The 18,803-nt window shown below is 40.7% G+C and overlaps 1 protein-coding gene across 1 annotated transcript in view; it reads left to right on the top strand.

Annotated features, from left to right (window-relative positions):
• vstm2b (V-set and transmembrane domain containing 2B) overlaps positions 1-18,160 on the top strand; it is a 33,173-nt gene extending 15,013 nt beyond the window's left edge. Inside the window, exon 5 of the mRNA XM_067997481.1 lies at positions 17,840-18,160. Within this exon, the coding sequence (XP_067853582.1) occupies positions 17,840-17,916 (77 nt within the window). The 3' untranslated portion in view covers positions 17,917-18,160. The remainder of the gene's footprint in view (positions 1-17,839) is intronic.
• Positions 18,161-18,803: the final 643 nt, after the last annotated feature.

Below are 18,803 nucleotides of genomic sequence, written 5' to 3' on the forward strand. Positions count from 1 at the left end.
TGGCTGAAGATCAGCCTTGTCTTTTGCACTCACGTGCTGGACTCTGCCATCATTGAGGATGAGGTTGCTCACAGAGCCTCCTCCTCCCGTTAGTTGTTTAATTGTCCACCACCATTCACGACTGGATGTGGCAGGACTGAAGAGCTTTGATCTGATCCATTGGTTGTGGAATCGCTTAGCTCTGTCTATAGCATGTTGCTTCCGCTGTTTAGCATGCATGTGGTGTAGCTTCACCAGGTTGGCACCTCATTTTTAGGTACGCCTGGATCTGCTCCTGGCATGCTCTTCTACATTGCTCATTGAACCTGGGTTGCTATGCTACAGCACACAATTCTGTTCAGGCTGAGGATGGTCACTCACCTTTATGGTGCTACCAAAATGCATCATTCCAATGGGATTTCAATGAGTCCTCTCCTTCTGAAGTCTTCACTAATCAATCTTTTATTTTTCATACTTTATTCTTTTGTTTCCAATTGAGGAGCTATGCTAAGCAAAATCATTAAAGATAAGGGAAATTATTTTGATTATTAAGAGGTGCATTCACGTACCATCTTTAGCTAGAGATGACACATCGAATCGACTGCCATTAACTGTCTAATGCCCGCACCTGATGGTTTCAGACACATACTGCAGATCACAGACTGCAGTGTAAAAGTGGTCTTCTCCAATTTGAGTTCCAAAGGACAAAGTTTAGGGGCACAAATCCCTATAGTGGAACTTAAAAATTTCCCTCCAGAAGAATGGTTCACCCTGGATGTATTTGTTCTGGAACAGAATCTGAACAACTGCAAACCCATTTAATAAGGATATCTGTGTTTGGTATCATTCTTCTCATTTCCTTGAGTATTGATCATCAAGAACATCAAAGAAATTACTGTAGTGAATTGATAATTCAATCACCTTTTTCACTAAAAATATTTGAATTATCCAATAAACAACATAAATAACACAACAAAGTGGAAATTTAATCCTTTGAAGTTGAATTATCAGATAATTTAAATGTAGCAACTTGTAATTGAGAGGATTTTTGTTGGTCAGAGATAAGAAGCAATATGCCCTCATGTAGTTTGTAGGACTGCACAATTCTGTACTATAGTGAAATTGAACTTTACTAAGAAAACAAGGAATGTTCACATTGACCAGCTGGAATATTCTCCATAATTGTGTATAAGCTGAAAGATTGCTTTCATACGAAGTGGCTTGTCCACGATCAACTGAACTGAACTGGTGTTAAAACTAATAATAAACTGCACTTATCCCACCAAGATCTCTATTATGCTCCCCACCTTTGTGTTGATGCCTTAATGAGGTGAAGAGGTTCTTAATAAATAGTAAGTGTGGGAATCACAGATTTTATTAATTGGTTGTTTCATCCAATTAATATGTAAGAAAATTAAGAAAAGGGAAATTACAAGTTTTGTTTGGCTATTTTGTGTCCTCACGAATAGCATCATCCCTCTTTATAAAGCTACAATGATCAAATTAATCAAATTGAAATCAACTAATGGTCTAAATGGAATATATGGTATTAATAGTGTTAATCAAATGAAAACAAACAAAAGCTGCCCATCGAGCTCCTTGGTGGGAGTCATACAGCCGGGGGCCAAGGTAGAGGGTAAACCGTCCGGCCTTCTGCAACAAGGGAGCCACGACGACGTCCCCACACAGGCCTCAGATTAAAATTGCAGTTGGGCCCCGATGACCTCATCTGCACATGTAAAGAAGGACCCCGCAGCCTTCCAGCAGGTGTTCCTCTCGCCTGCTCAAAAAAGCACAACCAGCAAGAATGCAGCAGGATTGGAGGGGGTAAGTCGCTGTGGCCATTTTAACTGACCACTCGCCGTGCTCCCACCGAGTCAGCAGGGTTAAAATTGGCCCTGAGGAAAACTCATGTGTTTAACTCAAAATTAAAATTCAGGTTTGTTTGGAGATTAAAATCAACTCTTTCAAAGTTATAATTGTTTTCTCAAAAAGTTATATTTTGAAGATATGTATTTCCTGCAGCATTCTCTACACTTGGCTCTTCACAGAAAGACACATATAGGGAAAATGAAGGAAATGTCTTTATTGTGTGAAATCGTGGAAGTTTAATTGTGGCGAATGTGTTGAGGCATGTTATAAATGTAAAATGTAAATTGGTAAGAATTTCCAATTTTATTAAGAAAAGGTCTATGTACATCCTACACTAAATAATTTCATTATATAGTGTGGGATAATTTATATAGGTTTTTTTAAATCAGTTAATGAGGCATGTACATTACTGCAGCGCCTACTGAGAGTTTAAAGATTTGAGCTACTGCAAATAAATTTCATGCATAATCTTTTGTGGATGGATCACAGCAGTATTGATGCTGCTTTCCAAAAATAACACAAGTGTGGTGAAATTCAACTTGGACGGGGATGTAAAACATGCCACCCGATATTCAATTCCCCTAAAATCAATGGAACTGAATCTTGGGTTGGGGCATATAGCAGGTGGCCGACGGGATAGCGCCCATTTTACGTCCCTGCCCAAGTCGAATTTCATCCCTAAGATCACTAGTTTGCACTTGTGGGTTGGAGGTTCCATTGATTGTTCAGTGGGTAAAGGCATTTTAAAGAAAAATAACTTGCATTTCTATAGTGCCTTTCGCAGCCCCAGGATGATCCGAAACGCTTCACAGCACTCCAGAATTCACTTCTGAAGTGTGGCCACTGTTATAATCTAGGGAAATACTGAACAATACACTTCAGAAAGGTCCCAAGTTTCATTTCTTATCTGTGATGGATTAATCTGATCTCAGTTATTACAATTAACCTCATTGTCCCCAAAGTAGAAAAGGGAGGGATCAGTAAGGTGCCCACTCCTGATCACTGTCAAGTGCCTCCTGCTTGACTCTGTGTCCTTTTGGATGTTGGGTGATGGCAGGAATAGGCTCAGCTGTGATGTCCTCCATGGTAAAATAGTCCACCAATGCTTACTGACTAGGCTTACAAATGACGAATGACAAATGGGACTGGGAATTGGAGGGGTGCCATCACCCTTTGTCCCAGCATAAGGCAGCATTTTCAGGAGAGGAGGAGGAGAGAAAGGAGAAAAGTTGTGGTAAAAATATGGGACAGGGCAAAAAAAGTTAAGTTTTTAGGAACCAAAGACGGCCTTCAATGATGTAAACATTAAATAGTCCATTTTGTCAATGTGTTCTGCTGGATAATTCACAATCTTTAGCAGAAAAGCAATTAGGAAGACCACTTTCATCTTAATAGCATATCATATGTTCTAAGGTAACTATTCTTAGCTGAAAAGCAATATATCTTGGCAGAAAAAAACTGCACACACTCTGGGTTTTTTTGAAGCAGGTTTTAGAGCAATTAATTCTCTGAGGAGTGAACCTCCTTTGAAGCCTTAAGAATCTGTTTGTTTTCTACTGTATTCTATCTGTATTCCTTGATATTTCTCTAGGATAAGTTTGCGTATTCAGGTCACCCGTCCAATAAGTCATTTCAAAAACAGTGGCATAAGAATTATTATTTGTAATATTAGTGTACAAAAATTAACTTGTTCATGTGACATTCCTCGATCCGTTATTTTAAAATAGCTAAGAAAAGCATAAGAAATAATGGCGTTAATCGGGCCATGTAGCGCCCGTTGTTTTGGCGCTACACGGTCTCTCCGCTATCCAAGATGGCGTCTTGGATGCGCCGCATGTTTCCTGCGTGACGTTTTTTTTTATTCGTTCATGGGATGTGGGCGTCGCTGGCGAGGCCGGCATTTATTGCCCATCCCTAATTGTCCTTCAGAAGGTGGTGGTGAGCTGCCTTCTTGAAACGCTGCAGTCCGTGTGGTGAAGGTTCTCCCACAGTGCTGTTAGGAAGGGAGTTCCAGGATTTTGACCCAGCGACGATGAAGGAACGGCGATATATTTCCAAGTCGGGATGGTGTGTGACTTGGAGGGGAACGTGCAGGTGGTGATTTTCCCATGTGCCTGCTGCTCTTGTCCTTCTAGGTGGTAGAGGTCGCGGGTTTGGGAGGTGTTGTTGAAGAAGCCTTGGCGAGTTGCTGCAGTGCATCCTGCGGATTGTACACACTGCAGCCACTGTGCGCCGGTGGTGAAGGGAGTGAATGTTTAGGGTGGTGGATGGGGTGCCAATCAAGCGGGCTGCTTTGTCCTGGATGGTGTCGAGCTACTTGAGTGTTGTTGGAGCTGCATTCATCCAGGCAAGTGGAGAGTATTCCATCACACTCCTGACTTGTGCCTTGTAGATGGTGGAAAGGCTTTGGGGAGTCAGGAGGTGAGTCACTCGCCGCAGAATACCCAGCCTCTGACCTGCTCTTGTAGCCACAGTATTTATATGGCTGGTCCAGTTAAGTTTCTGGTCAGTGGTGACCCCCAGGATGTTGATTGTGGGGATTCGGTGATGGTAATGCCGTTGAATGTCAAGGGGAGGTGGTTAGACTCTCTCTTGTTGGAGATGGTCATTGCCTGGCACTTGTCTGGCGCGAATGTTTCTTGCCACTTATCAGCCCAAGCCTGGATGTTGTCCAGGTCTTGCTGCATGCGGGCTCGGACTGCTTCATTATTTGAGGGCTTGTGAATGGAACTGAACACTGTGCAATCATCAGCGAACATCCCCATTTCTGACCTTATGATGGAGGGAAGGTCATTGATGAAGCAGCTGAAGATGATTGGGCCTAGAACTTTGCCCTGAGGAACTCCTGCAGCAATGTCCTGGGGCTGAGATGATTGGCCTCCAACAACCACTACCGTGCGCCGACGCCATCTTGGTATAGGAGTTTGCGCAGGTGCAGATAACGAACACTGGAATCATGTAAAGTAGCGAGAAAATGGCTTCAATCAGTGTGCAATGCTGATTTAAAGTGATAGACACCATTTTGGGACTTAACGCTCAACTCAACGCAGTCTTAGCCCCGACCATTTGAACGTGGCTTAGAGTGCCTTGAGGACCCCCCTACTGGTGCTATTTAAAGGTACCATGCAGGATTTACAGGTTAGTGGCTGGATTATTGCCTCTGGCTGCTGATACATTTGTAACTGTTTTTGGAGGCCTCCTAGACTTCAATACTAGGATGCGGGGACATAGCCTAACGTTTAGAGCAAGGACGTGCAGGAGTGAAGTTAGGAAATGCTTCTACACGCAAAGGGTGGGAGACGTTTGGAATGTTCTTCTGCAGACGGCAGTTGATGCTCGTCCACTTGTGACTGTTAAATCTGAGATAGATAGATTTCTGTTAACCAAGGGTATTAAGGGATATGGGGCTTAGACAGGTAGATGGAGTTAGGTCACAGGTCCACCATGATCTCATTGAATGGCGGAACAGGCTGGAGGAGCAAATGCCACTGCCACTTGCTGCCTCCTGATATGCGCCACCTTCTCCTGCAAGAAAGTGGGACGTGTGCCTGGGTGATGTGCCTGTCATGGTTGAATAGCTGCCAGTGTATGTGGCCTGTGAGTTGTGGGTGGGCGGCTTGAAACAGTGGTAATGTGTAAGGGTGAGAGGAAGCATCTGATTGGAAGAGTTGAGCACCGATGGAAAGAGTTTATTGCTATGTGGGGGATGTGGGTGTAGTGCGTGGTGCAGTTGGTAGGAGACGCCACTTGACAGTTGACCTCACTCACATTGCCCACTCATGTCACAGCTTTGAACTCTTCCTGCGCTGCATCCATGTTCATGATGCTGTGCGCCTGGCATTGACTTCGTCCCCACTGCCTTTTGAGTATATGTCTGGAGGGCCTCTTGCACCGCACACCACCCCCGCCCCCCCGCCGCCCACGGATATAGGAAGTCCCTCTTCTGTCCTCCTCTTGCACCCAAGGTCTCTAGTGCATCAGCAGGGAACCTTGGTGCACACACTCTCGCAGGCCTGGTACCAACTCAGATCAGCAGATTGGTGAGGTCTGGTGTGCAGATTGGAGGATGTGGGATTTAGTAGTGCGCAATCTTTATTCAATGTTTTAACATAACTTATCAGTGTATAAACATAGGGATGGGATCTGCACATGTGCTATGTCTGATCTCTGTTCATGCAGACAGTAGACTGTTATTTTCAGCAAATAACAGGTACCAGCTACCTTTATGAGATTTCTAAGAAACATTCTCCCTTTAAGAGATTGAGCTCCCTCTGATGGTGAAAAGTGAGAAATGCATTGATTCCACGTGCAAGGCCTGGAAAGGAACACTGATTGCAGTTAAGTGCTCCCTAGGGTCCAAACTTGCGTCCTGCCTGTGCAGGGTCCGTCGGGCATGGGGTGGTGGTGCATTGCATTACCACCACCCAAAACGGACCCTTATTGAATTTTTCCCCCCATGTGCATAAATACAGCATTTTATTACATCTCTCAGATCGTCCCAAACTGCTTCACTTACCAGGAATTACATTGAATTGTAGTCACTGTTGCTTTGTGGGTGCACAGCAAGATCCCATTAACGGCAATGAGATGAATGACCAGTTAATCTATTTTTAGGTGGTGTTGGTTGAGGAAAGAATATTGGCCAGAACTCTGGGAGAATTGCCCGCTGCTCTCCAAATAGTAACATGAGATCCTTTTAACACCTCAATTTTGCCTCTCATCAGAGAGACAGCAATTCCAATCCACAACCTATGACTCAGAGGTGAGAGTGCCACCGACTGAGCCAAGCTGCCACGAGCTGAGAGAACATGTTAATTATTCATACTCCTACAAACAGTCATTTCTTGATTTGAAAAACAGTATTATGAGCAATTGCATTGTTACCCATCATCAAATGACTATAGTGCAGTCTCCAGCAAGTTCAATTCTGGAATAGGGAACATAAAACTTGCCTAAGAACCAAAATATCATGCTATGCTTTAAATATATTTCTATCTCTTTCTTTCTGCGTCTCTTGCTCTGTTCAATAGTCCATCATAGAAATGAATGGAATCTGCACTATAATCACCATTAGTCAAATGCACGGACCCACTTGTAAAACATTTTTTTTATCTTTGGTGAGACCTCACCTGGAGTGCTGTGTACAGTTTTGGTCTCCTTATCTAAGGAAAGATATACTTGCCTTAGAGGCAGTGCAATGAAGGTTCACTACATTAATCCCTAGGATGAGAGGGTTGTCCTATGAAGAGAGGTTGAGTAGAATGGGCCTATACTCTCTGGAGTTTAGGAGAATGAGAGGTGATCCCATTGAAACATATAAGATTATGAGGGGGCTTGACAGGGTAGATGCTGAGAGATTGTTTCCCCTGGTTAGAGAGTTTAGAACTAGGGGACATAATCGCAGGATACGGGGTCGCCCATTCAAGATTGAGATGATGAGGAATTTCTTCACACAGAAGGCTGTGAATCTTTGGAATTCTCTACCCCCGAGGGCTGTGGATGCTGACTCATTGAATATATTCAAGGCTGAGATCGATAGATTTTTGGACTCTAGCGGAAGCAAGGGATACGGGGATTGGGCAGGAAAGTGGAGTTGAGGTTGAAGATCAGCCACAATCTGACTAAGTGACTGAGCAGGCTCGAGGGGCTGTATGGCCTACTTCTGCTCATATTTCTTATGTTCTTATCTCATATTCTATGAATAGCCTTTTCTTCTTTCCATCTGGTTGTGTTCAGCCACTTGTTGTTCTTGTGCTAATGGAAATATTCCTTAAGAATCAAACCAACTGCTTCCTTTTTTTAAATGTCAAACATGGTGGGGTTTAATGTAGCTAAATTTTGTGTTGTCTGCTAATGTTAAAGTAATATTGGAGTCACTGAGCAACATTTATTTTAATTTGGAAGATGTAAATTCAATACTGACCAGATTTATTCATTACAACTAAACATTTTGTCATATTTGGGACAACATCCCATCATACGCAGACTGATGATAATGATTTTATTTGTTCTTAGATCAATATTAATTCAATAATATGGAACCATTGCACAACTTAATTCTACAAAAATCATTCAGTGTAACCTCTTCCTCCTCCAGGTTTTAGGTAGTAATTCAAAAGGATGCCGCACAGGTCATCAGTTACAATTCTGACCAAAGACGCAGGGCACCGTCATTTTATAGAACATCATGCTGATAAATATAAGGAGATAGAAATCTGTTTCAGTACTACCTCTCTGGTAATAAATGGTTACAAGTGAATTTCAAAGTAGTTACATGGGTGAGAGATTCTGATAGCATCATGAATCACAAGAGCATATCTCAAGCAGTTTATGTCATGAACCTGGGATTTGTGTGACCCCTTTGAACTTGCTCGCTGCCATTTGTTGTTTTATATACAAATTAATACAGTTCAGTAACTTTACCCACAAACTTATTGTTTTTTATTTACTGAAATGATTTGCCCCCATTCTGTTCAACAGCTAATGGGGTTATTTCTGTTTGCGTGGCTGCAAGGCCCTACCGCATGGAAAAGTAAGTCATGATCTGCACCCAAGTTTTCCCTGTTGGGTGGTATGATTTATAGATTTAAGTATTTAAATTCACCTCTTTGTAGGAATTGACTAGGGTTCCAGGGTCAGTGAGGGTAAATGGAAACAGTGAAACCCAGGGCAGAATATTTGGTCTGGATGCTTTTATCAGCATTAAAACAAATTGACATTGATCCAGTAACTGGATCCCTGCTAACTGGAGACAAGACTCTAGATGTTTCCAGGGCTTTTTTAAAATCTGAAACTAAATTCTAAGCACTCTGTGCATTGTTGAAACCTCATTAGAACTCCCCAACTTGCTCAGTGAGTTTATCCAGTGAATAATTGAGCCATACAGAGCAGTGACATTCCAGGTTTGATCCCTAGTCAGTGCTGATCTCCGCTGGAATGCTGTTAGGGGTGCTACAATTAGACTCAGTGCCCCAGATTAAGGAGGGGAAAATCTGTGAGGGTTCCTGCTCATGATTGCAATCCAGCATTCCCTCCTGCACAGATGGATGTCAGGTGAGGACAGAATCAGGCTGTAATGCCCCTCATGGTTGAATTACCTGCCAACAATCACTGTCAATATTCACAAACAAATAGTGGGGATTTGGCAAGGGACTGGAGGGAGACTAGAACCAATGTGTTCAAGGCAGCAGGGAGAAGAGTAGAAAAATTACCAGAGAAACAACATTGAAGTCCATTCTGGCTTGAATTTAACACCATAGGAAATCTGTAGCAGTGAGGATTCCCACCAATCAACCCTCAATTTTCATAAAAAATCAACAGTATTAATCTCTATTGGTTTGCACTCAGTGGGGAAATGTTCAACTTCACTGCCTGGGTAGAATTTGTTCAAGCTTTGATTGCAATGGGATGAAAGTCGGACAAGTTATATCATGAGCAGCCAATACGCTCTTGTCACCCACCCAGGCTGTGAAGTTGAAAATTACCCCCAGTGTCTGCAACCAGTAAGCACCAATGGAGCAGTAATCTCACCTTCATCTGGAAAATAGGCCACATACTGGCACAAATAAAGTAAAATCTGTTCTGCGACATGTTTTCACATATGCAAGCATACATTATTGATTGTTTTTCTTGAGAATGTTACAAGCTAATCCTGAGATATAGGGTTATTCATTGTATTGTATGTACAGTATTATTGGAAATTAAGTAAGGAATAACGAGAAGTTAAAGTGTTAAACCCTGAGTATAAAGCAAATGTATGTTTACCCCATCTGTTTCTGTGCTTAAAACATAAATTATTTAGAACACAAATAAGGCAAAATATAATTCAATAGTGTCCTCCCACAGGGAAACGGGTAGAGACAGGATGTATAAGAGAAATTAAAGAACGTTTGAGTATTAAATCAATATATTTTGCCAGAATTGTTAAACATTATAAGAAACAAATCAATATTTAATGCATTATTGTCATTGAAGATTTATGTGTGGAAAGAAAACAATAGAATGTATATTCACTTTTGTAATACAGGATAATCAACAAAGTACAGCAGTTTGCAGTAGGACTGCAAGGAAGATGTCTTTATTTGTGTCAGTTTTTTAATTAGTTAGTTTATAAGGATCAGTGATTTTTACAGTTTTAGTATCCTTTTTCTGAAACCTTTCACCATGGGCGGATCTTTCCCTCTTGCATCAAGTGTGTAAAACAAAATAAATATTGGGCGCTAAATTGGGCCGTGTACCACTCGTTGTTTCAGCATTACCCGGCCTCTCCAACATCCAAGATGGCGTCTTGGCTGCGCACGCACGTTTCCAGCGTGACGTGCGCCGGACGCCATCTTTGGTAAAGGAGTCCGCGCAGGCGCAGATGACGAACGCCAGAAGCTTGTTAGGTAAGGAGAAAATGGATATAATCAGTGTGCAACGCTGATTTAAAGTGATAGACACCATTTTGGGACTTAACGCTCAACTAAACGCATAGTCTTAACCTCGACCATCTGAACATGTCTTAGAGTGCCTGGAGGATCCCCCACCAGTGCTATTTAAAGGGACCATGCAGGAATTACAGGTTAGTGGCTGGATTATTGCTTCTGGCTGCCGAGACATTTGTAACTGTTTTGGAGGCCTCCTATACTTGAATACTAGGGCTAGGGAACATAGCCTAACATTTAGAGCCAGAACTTGTAGGATTGAAGTTAGGAAACACTTCTACACGCAAAGGGTGGGAGAAGTTTGAACGCTCTTCTGCCAATGGCAGCTGATGCTAGCTCAATTGTGAATTCTAAATCTGAGATCGATAGATTTCTGTGAACCAAGAGTATTAAGGGATATGGGGCTAAGGCGGATATATGGAGTTAGGTCACAGGTCCACCATGATCTCATTGAATGGTGGAACAGGCTCAAGGGGCTAAATGCCACTGTCACTTGCTGCCTCCTGATATGCGCCACCTTCTCCTGCAAGAAAGCAGGACATGTGTCTGGGTGATGTTCCTGTCATGGTTGAATAGCTGCCACTGTGCGTGGCCTGTGAGATGTAGGTGGGCGGCTTGCAACAGTGGTAATGTGTTAGAGTAAGAAGAAGCATCTGATTAAAAGAGTTGAGAACTAATTGAAAGTGTTTTTTTGGTAGGGGAGTGATGGGGTGGGGGTGTAGTGTGTGGAGCAGTGGATGCGGCTAGTGGTGTAGTTGGTAGGAGACGCCACTTGACAGTTGACCTCACTCACCTTGGCCACTCATGTCAAAGAATTGAACTTCTTCCTGCACTGCATCCATGTTCATGATGTTGTGCGCCTGGCATTAACTGTGTCCCCCACTGCCTCCCACTGGCTTTTGAGTATATGTCTAGAGGGCCTCTTGCCCCCCACCCCCCCCCCGCTTCTTCCCATGGATATAGGATGTCCCTCCTTTGTCCACCTCTTACACCAAGGCCTCTGGAGTATCAGCAGAGAACCTTGGTGCACGCACTCTCGCTGATTTGGTACAAACTCAGATCAGCAGATTGGTGAGGTCTGGCATGCAGATTGGAGGATGTGGGATTTAGTAGTGCACAACCTTTATTCAATAACTCATCAGTTTGTAAACATAGGTATGGGACCTGCATCTGTGTTTTGCATGTGCCATGTTTGATCTCTATTCAGACTCCGTACAGATAGCAGACTGTTATTTTCAGCAAATAACAGGTACCAGCTACCTTTAAGAGATTTTGTTAGGCTGTCAGAGACAGCCTGCCTTTAAGAGATTGGGACTCCCCCTGCTGGTGGAAAGTGTGAATTGCAATGAATCCTCTTGTCAACGCGCTGCTTGAAGGTATGTCCTCAGGCTTCATGACAGTCTCATCCTGCCTGTGCAGGGATCATTGGGCACGGGGTAATAGCGGATCGTGCTACCCCCACCCAATAATAGGCCCTATCCAATTTTTCTCCCCCATTTTGTTCTGTTAACATTCTTACAGTTCCGAAACTTTGACCATTTAGGAGTGCAGTAGAATTTCTGAAACAAAATCGTAAAATATTTTTAAAGTTTGTTTTAACTGTAACACAAATTGGGGAAGTAGATAATGCGGTGGGTTCACACTTTGGCATTTCACTGCTACAACCTGGATTTGTACCTAACTCAGGGTGATGAGATGAGAGTATCTTCCTTTTGTGGGCTGTAACTGTCATATGTTAATTGAAGTTGAGCAATCTCAACCCAGTATTACCAGGCACAAGTCCAAAAAAATGTCCATAAATTCACACCAATTAGCCATCTCACTTAGAGAAGCCATGAGTCGTCAAGTCATATTTGTGTAATAGCAAGTGCTTTCCTGAAATTGGGATTAAGATGGGCTGTTAAAGCCATATGCAGTGAGCTCCACGCTGCACCTGGCCATGCTAACTCAACCTTGGAGTGCTTGGTGTTAATACTTGGTGCCAAAAGTAGAAAAGTGTCTCATTCTTTGTCAGTAACATTTCTTACCTGGATGAGCACAAAAATAACTGGATTAGATCAAAGCCTTATGGTAAAATTTAACTGGCCAAGAGTGTGTGGACATTAATTCATGAGAATAGTCTGTTTACCTGGAATGAGCTCAGTGTCACAATTCAACAGTTACATCAAAATTCCAATTTATCTACACAATTCCAGCATGTTTATTTTTTGAAATGAGAGGCCTCAGTCAGATCTCAGTTCTCTAGATGGTTCATTAGCCGATTACTTGATTCAGATTGGCCTCTCAAGCCTCTTCCTCCATTCAACCATATCATGGCTGATCTGTACTTCAACTCCATTTCCCCGCCTTTGATCCTTATCCCTTGGTACTCTTACATAATGAGAATCTTTCATTCTCAGTCTTGAAAATTTCAATTGACAGTCTCTTTCGTAAGGAGAGGATAATAAATTTATTTATGTTGTGCATATGTTGAACACTCACAAATAACTATAGTAGTGATAGCGAGCTCCTTAGATGTCATTCGCATCTCCAGTTTCTCTACATTTATGTTTGTTCTTTGTTTCCTCATCTGAGTTGTATTTTAAAATCTAAAATTGATTTATTTTTAAACAGACTCATCTATCTAGAAATGATAACAATAAACAATGGAGCATGTTTCATGCTAACACAAAATCCACCCAGCTCTCCGCCCTCTATTTCAGTATGAACCACACAGAAGTGTTCATTTCTGTGACAGTAATCCATGGTCATGTAAAATCTAGGATTCTGATTGCTTTAATAGCAGTCAATAACTCCTAATAAATGTATTGGAATCGGTGAACATATTCTAAATTCCTTATTATCAACAGATTGCAGAAGAAAGAAAAGCAGCATTCAAGGAAAAAATGCAAAATCCTTAAACCATTACCAGAACGATCAAAATTCTCACTCAAACTAGATGTAAAAGTGACTCATCCTGAAGCATGTTCCTCTAATAGCTGTGGTAATTACCGAGCAGGGTTAAGGCTGAAATATGAAAATTTTGAGTAAACTAAAACACTATTGTTCTCTCCCTTCTCTACTCCAGCAAGAAGCCCACTCGTGTTGTCTGGTTCTGCATAGTCTGAGTCTGTTGAATCATTGGCTATGGATAATTTTTGTAGTTCTGTACATAACTATAAAATGTAGATAATTTTTAAAAATACATAAGTTATGCAGATGATCATTTTAAGGCTGAAAAGCTGAAAGGGTTAAAATGTAGTTCTGTTTTATTGCACTCATCTATATGCTGACCTATTCTAAATCAGTTAATCCACAGAGATAACCAGCTGGTTTAATTTGAGTTTGTAAGAATTATCTGAAATTGCTAAGTAGTGTTAGGATTATTGGAAAAAGATTCTTCAGGTTTAAATCTAAATGTGCTTTTGTCAATTGATGGTGCTGGGGTAATTTGTCCTATTTGTTGCAACCTTGTGTATCAGAATGATTAATAGATTGGAATGTGAGAAAATTAGAGAGATGGTTACTGATTTCGAATACTATGCCGATCCATTAAATTTCTATCTGAATGGAGAATATTTAGTACATAATCTCATATAATTATCCACTGTACATTCTTAAAATGAGTAAGGCTTTAAAGCTAGACCTTGTCCTCCATTTGTTACCATGCTACATGATCATACAGCTTAGCGGGAAATGATGCAAGCAAGCCCACAGCTCATTCAGATTAAATCTTTCCACCAGTACATATTCAATCGCTCAGCTAACAAACTAAAGATTAAAAGTACATATCAGCATTTATTGTTTTGTTACTGAAACAATGTCAACAGTTTGCACTCCGATAGGATCTGAAGGACCAGATCATTTGTACTGACCCATGCCATACCAGCTTATTCCTCAATTATATTAGCCAATTAGTAAGTGTTTTACTATTTGGATTTTGATATTTTCATAATCCCTAGAGACCATTGGGTAGATAATCAATTTGCTGCTTGGGCATAAAACTGGTGTTACGGATCAGCCACCTGTTACGGACATCGATTTTCATTTCTATAGCTGACGGCCAATCTACAACACCAGTTTTACGCCCAAACAGCAAATTGAAAAATCTACCCCCATATTTCACATCGGTGATAATAAAAACAATGTTAATCTTGCCTGAAAATACTACTTTGCATTTGTGTGCTTTTGACCTAGTGTGAACCCCAAGGTTAGCACTGGCCATGAAATTAAGAGAATATCGCATCCAGTGGTAGTGCATTTTTTTACACTTTCACTCACGAAGAAAACCATCATAATACACCACTTGCTGGGGTGTTTGTGAGTTATGGGCTGTTTGCATTTGTGAAAGAAATACAATGATCCATCAGTTTACAGTGTCCTATATTGTTGTTGATTGTTCATTGTTCACCAGTTGAGTTAAAATGATTGTTACAAATTTGAGTCTTGCCTTAAATATTCTCTCAGGTACAGTGGCGCTAGTTACTCCCATAAGTGGTCTGACCATATTATGTTTACAGGTGTGCTTGTAATGCCTGATTTCTAACTATGCAATAGCATAAGCCAGGGGCCTAACAATAGTGCCCCCGTTATGATCTGAATCAGATATTCATGTCTTTCAGGCATGCCTCCTCATGCCTCTCCAATCTTCTTGAAACACCTGGTAAGACAGGGCCATTTTTAAGCTGCTTTATTTTACAGCGAATGAACATACAGAGCAACAGTTCCGATCAGACTCACTTCATGCAATCAATACAATTTATTCTCATGTAATAATTCAAATAAAAATGCTTTCTCATGTCAGTGAATCATCTTACTTGACTTAAACAAGTGTAAAATGGGCACAATGAGGGCCAGTTTTGGGGACCAACATCTCACGCCCAAAAGAAGCCTAAAAGACGTCCTGGGCGACCACCTAAAATAGGCATTAACACTTGGTTTGGTCCCCCTTTGGGAAACTGGATATTGCAGAGCAAGAGCCAAGCCTGCTGTGTTCCAGGTTCTTCAGAGGCTGTTGTGGCCTAAGCAGCGGTCGCCACCAAAAGGTAAGTTTTTTTTAAATTGTTAAAATGTATCTATGGAGCCAGGAGTAGCAGGAGTGCTCCCCACAACTCCATAGTTTCACAATCGGACCCCCCTTTGTTGCTGCTCCATACCAACCCCCCATGACTTACCTTTGAGCTGCTGCTGGTGAAACAAGTGACCTAATATTCAGTTTCTTCAAATGAGTGAGCTGTCTGTGGAGGCACGACAGGTGCCAGCAGCTCACTCAATTAATATTAAACTTTGTTTAAATAGTAAAGGTTAATGACATTATTGGGAGAACTAGTTTGGAAGAGTTACTGAGCCCTATAGTGCGAGGGAGATGAATTAATATGCACAACTAAAATGACGTGATTACGAAAGGGTCGTGCATCTTTGCTGATATTAATTCAGATCTTGCACCTTGTCCCCTTCCAGGCAGCACATCACAAACAAAGATCAACAGGAAATCAAAAACAAAAAGATGTTAAGATTTATTGGAATTCCTACATCCACTTGATTTTTGTAATAAAAATGTCCTTATGGTGAGACCCACTTTATTTTTTCTCTCTTATCTGTTTTCTCCCCTCATTTCCTCTCCTGATGGTATTGACACCTTGTTGACGTTCAGTTTCCCAAGTGCTGGGCGCTCACTAGTATCTTGCCCAACTATTCATGTGTGAAACATGGGACTATCACAACTTATAATTTTCTTCCCATTAAAACCATTTTTTTATGCTAACCTATTAAGATAAACATGGCTCAATTCAATGAAAGAAAATTATTCAAAACAATTCTTTAACCAAACCTCTACTGAAGTAGTTTTCATTCTGAGGAGCATCTTATACCAACTCCTGCACAATGTATTTTTCCCATCCAGTGGACTTTAAACAGGAATGGCTGCAAGCATTAGAACTGTATAAAGCAACAGTTAAGAATTTAAATGCTAAAAATAAAAGACAATCCAGTCAGAGCAGGAGCTGAAGCCTGTGCCTAATGGAGAAGGGCTTTATTTTCCAGTAGCTTAGTGCAGTAAGCCTGAAGGCAGCACCAGGCAATTTGGTTTAACAGATGAATAGGTACCTGAGGTAACATTGTTTAAATAACTTTCTCCCACCTATCTCTCTGAAGGTCAGGCGGAGGAGCTGATAGGTATGATAATAATTCCTCTAACAAAAACTAATAGGAAGACAGAAATCTTCAATTAGTGCCATCAACATATATTCCATATATAGCGGTCAGTGAATCCAACAAGAATTATAACACTAGAAGGAAGGAAAGATGTTTTCCAACTCCCATCTTCTTTTGATTTCAAGCTGTGGCACATGTATGAAGATGCCACACGTTTTATCCTGTATTTACTGACACGTGTGTACTGTTGCTGATTTTTTATTTTTTAAAAAATATTGATACAAAAGATTGTTAGCAAATTACATGCTTATGGAAAATTTTACTGTTTAGTCTGTACTCATCGTCATTGGAAAGCTGCTGCTGGCAGCAATGTGTTTAGCCATAGGTTACGAATGTCATAGTTATAATAGCAAAAGGAATCTGGCTTTGTCCAGAAATCAGGACATTATTTCTATTGAAATAACCCAAGTTGTTTAATTCTGAATTGTCACTTGGGATGGGGGAACCTATCTCAGTGATGGATCTCATTCCACAGTCAATTGGAGGAGTTATGTCAGGAGTCTGGATCCTTCTCTTAAGCTGCAACTCTCTCCAGTTCATTGCATACTTAGTTTCCTACATTACACAGTGACTACACTTCAAAAGTACTTCATTGGTTGTAAAGTGCTTTGGGACATCCTGAGGTAATGAAAGGCACTATATAAATGCAAGTCTTTTTCTTTTTCTATTATCCATTCCTTCGTGTGTATCAAAATGGTATTGAAATGGTAACACAAAGAGAGATTACTTTGTATGATGCATTGGGCAAGATTGCCCAGCACTTGGGAAACCAAATCCCACCAAGGAATCAATACCATCAGGAGAGGAAATGAGGGGAGAAAACGGGTAGGAGAGAAAAAACAAAGTGGGTTTCACCATAAGGACATTTTAATTACAAAAATCAAGCAGTTGTAGGAATTCCAATAAATCTTAACATCTTTTTGTTTTTGACTTCCTGTTGATCTTTGTTTTTGTTGTTCTGGAAAGGGACTTATAGCAACGATAAACATATGTTCAATAAATTTTAATTGATGTCCTGTTCACATAACCATAAAATAGTACCAGTTTAATCACATCCAACAGTATAACTGTGATCCAAACAGAGCCATTCCATTTCTTTACTAATTACTTGTTTATTATCAGAATTCAATTATATTAATGTTCATTGTGATTATAGCCTAGTACTTTGGATCTGAAATGGATGTTTTTGGTTTAGAATATTTTGAGGATAAAGGCAGTGGGGGTGATTTTCAAGTTCCACGTAAATCAGCGGGGCATAGTGGGTTAGTACCAAACCTCATGTTTGTACATTTATTACAATGATCAGGAATTGCCAATAATGACTGTTCAAACTGAAGTACTGTACAAACAATCTTTAATTTTCCCTGCAGGTTTTGAACCCCTTTCTGCTACGCACCCATTCCTGTTTATCTCTTTGCTGATCTTACAAAGGCTCTGCACATATTAGTAAACCTTTGACTGACTTCTCCAAAGAAACCTTTCTCAAGCAAACAAAGAAAATGTGCAGTGGAGACAAAAAAGACTATGAAGAGTGAAGAATTTAAAAACTGGTGACATCAAACTGCCTTTCAAAAATTGCAAAGGAAGCACTGAAGGCATGAGAGGGGAAAATGTTCATGTGAAAACGACCTTCAGAAATTTTCAGCAGTCCAATGTTGCACATTCTAAATGTTCTCGGCGTGGTAAATTAATTTCCCAATAAACAAAATGTAAAGCCTTGCTGTATATAGCATGGCAATTATTATTATTAAGATTATTTTCTTTGTAACAAATTCCTCCTGCTTGTTTTCTGCACAAATCGTTCCATAGCCAGCTATCAGTTAGAATCATAGAATCATAGAATGTTACAGTACAGAAGGAGGCCGTTCGGCCTGTCGTGCCTGTGCCAGCTCTTTGAAAGAGCTGTCCAATTTAGTCCCATATCCCAGCATTTTGCCCATAACCCTGCAAATTAGTCCTGATATTCTAAAGTAATAATGCAGGGTCAGTAAACCTAATGAAATGTGAATATTTTAAATTGGTCCCTTCGGTTAGTTCCCTCATTTTATTTTATGGTATTTAGATTTGATTCCCTTTGAGAATTTTTAGTAGATAAACACATCCCACCATAAATACTATTTAGCATCAACAATATTTATTTTTATTAAAGATGGGAATTAAGGTAAGACATTCATTTATAAATTGTATTAATATATTGCTGAAAATAAGTTGGAATAAAGAATTTTCAAATAATGTCTTCAATACCTGTATCGTTGTGCATCTCAATCTTAGGGCAAAAGTACAGATTCATTACATTCTTTTTCTTTAAAGATAATGGTCCAATGTTACAAATGC

Source organism: Heptranchias perlo, chromosome 16, assembly GCF_035084215.1.
Source record: "Heptranchias perlo isolate sHepPer1 chromosome 16, sHepPer1.hap1, whole genome shotgun sequence".
In the NCBI taxonomy this organism is placed as follows: domain Eukaryota; kingdom Metazoa; phylum Chordata; class Chondrichthyes; order Hexanchiformes; family Hexanchidae; genus Heptranchias; species Heptranchias perlo.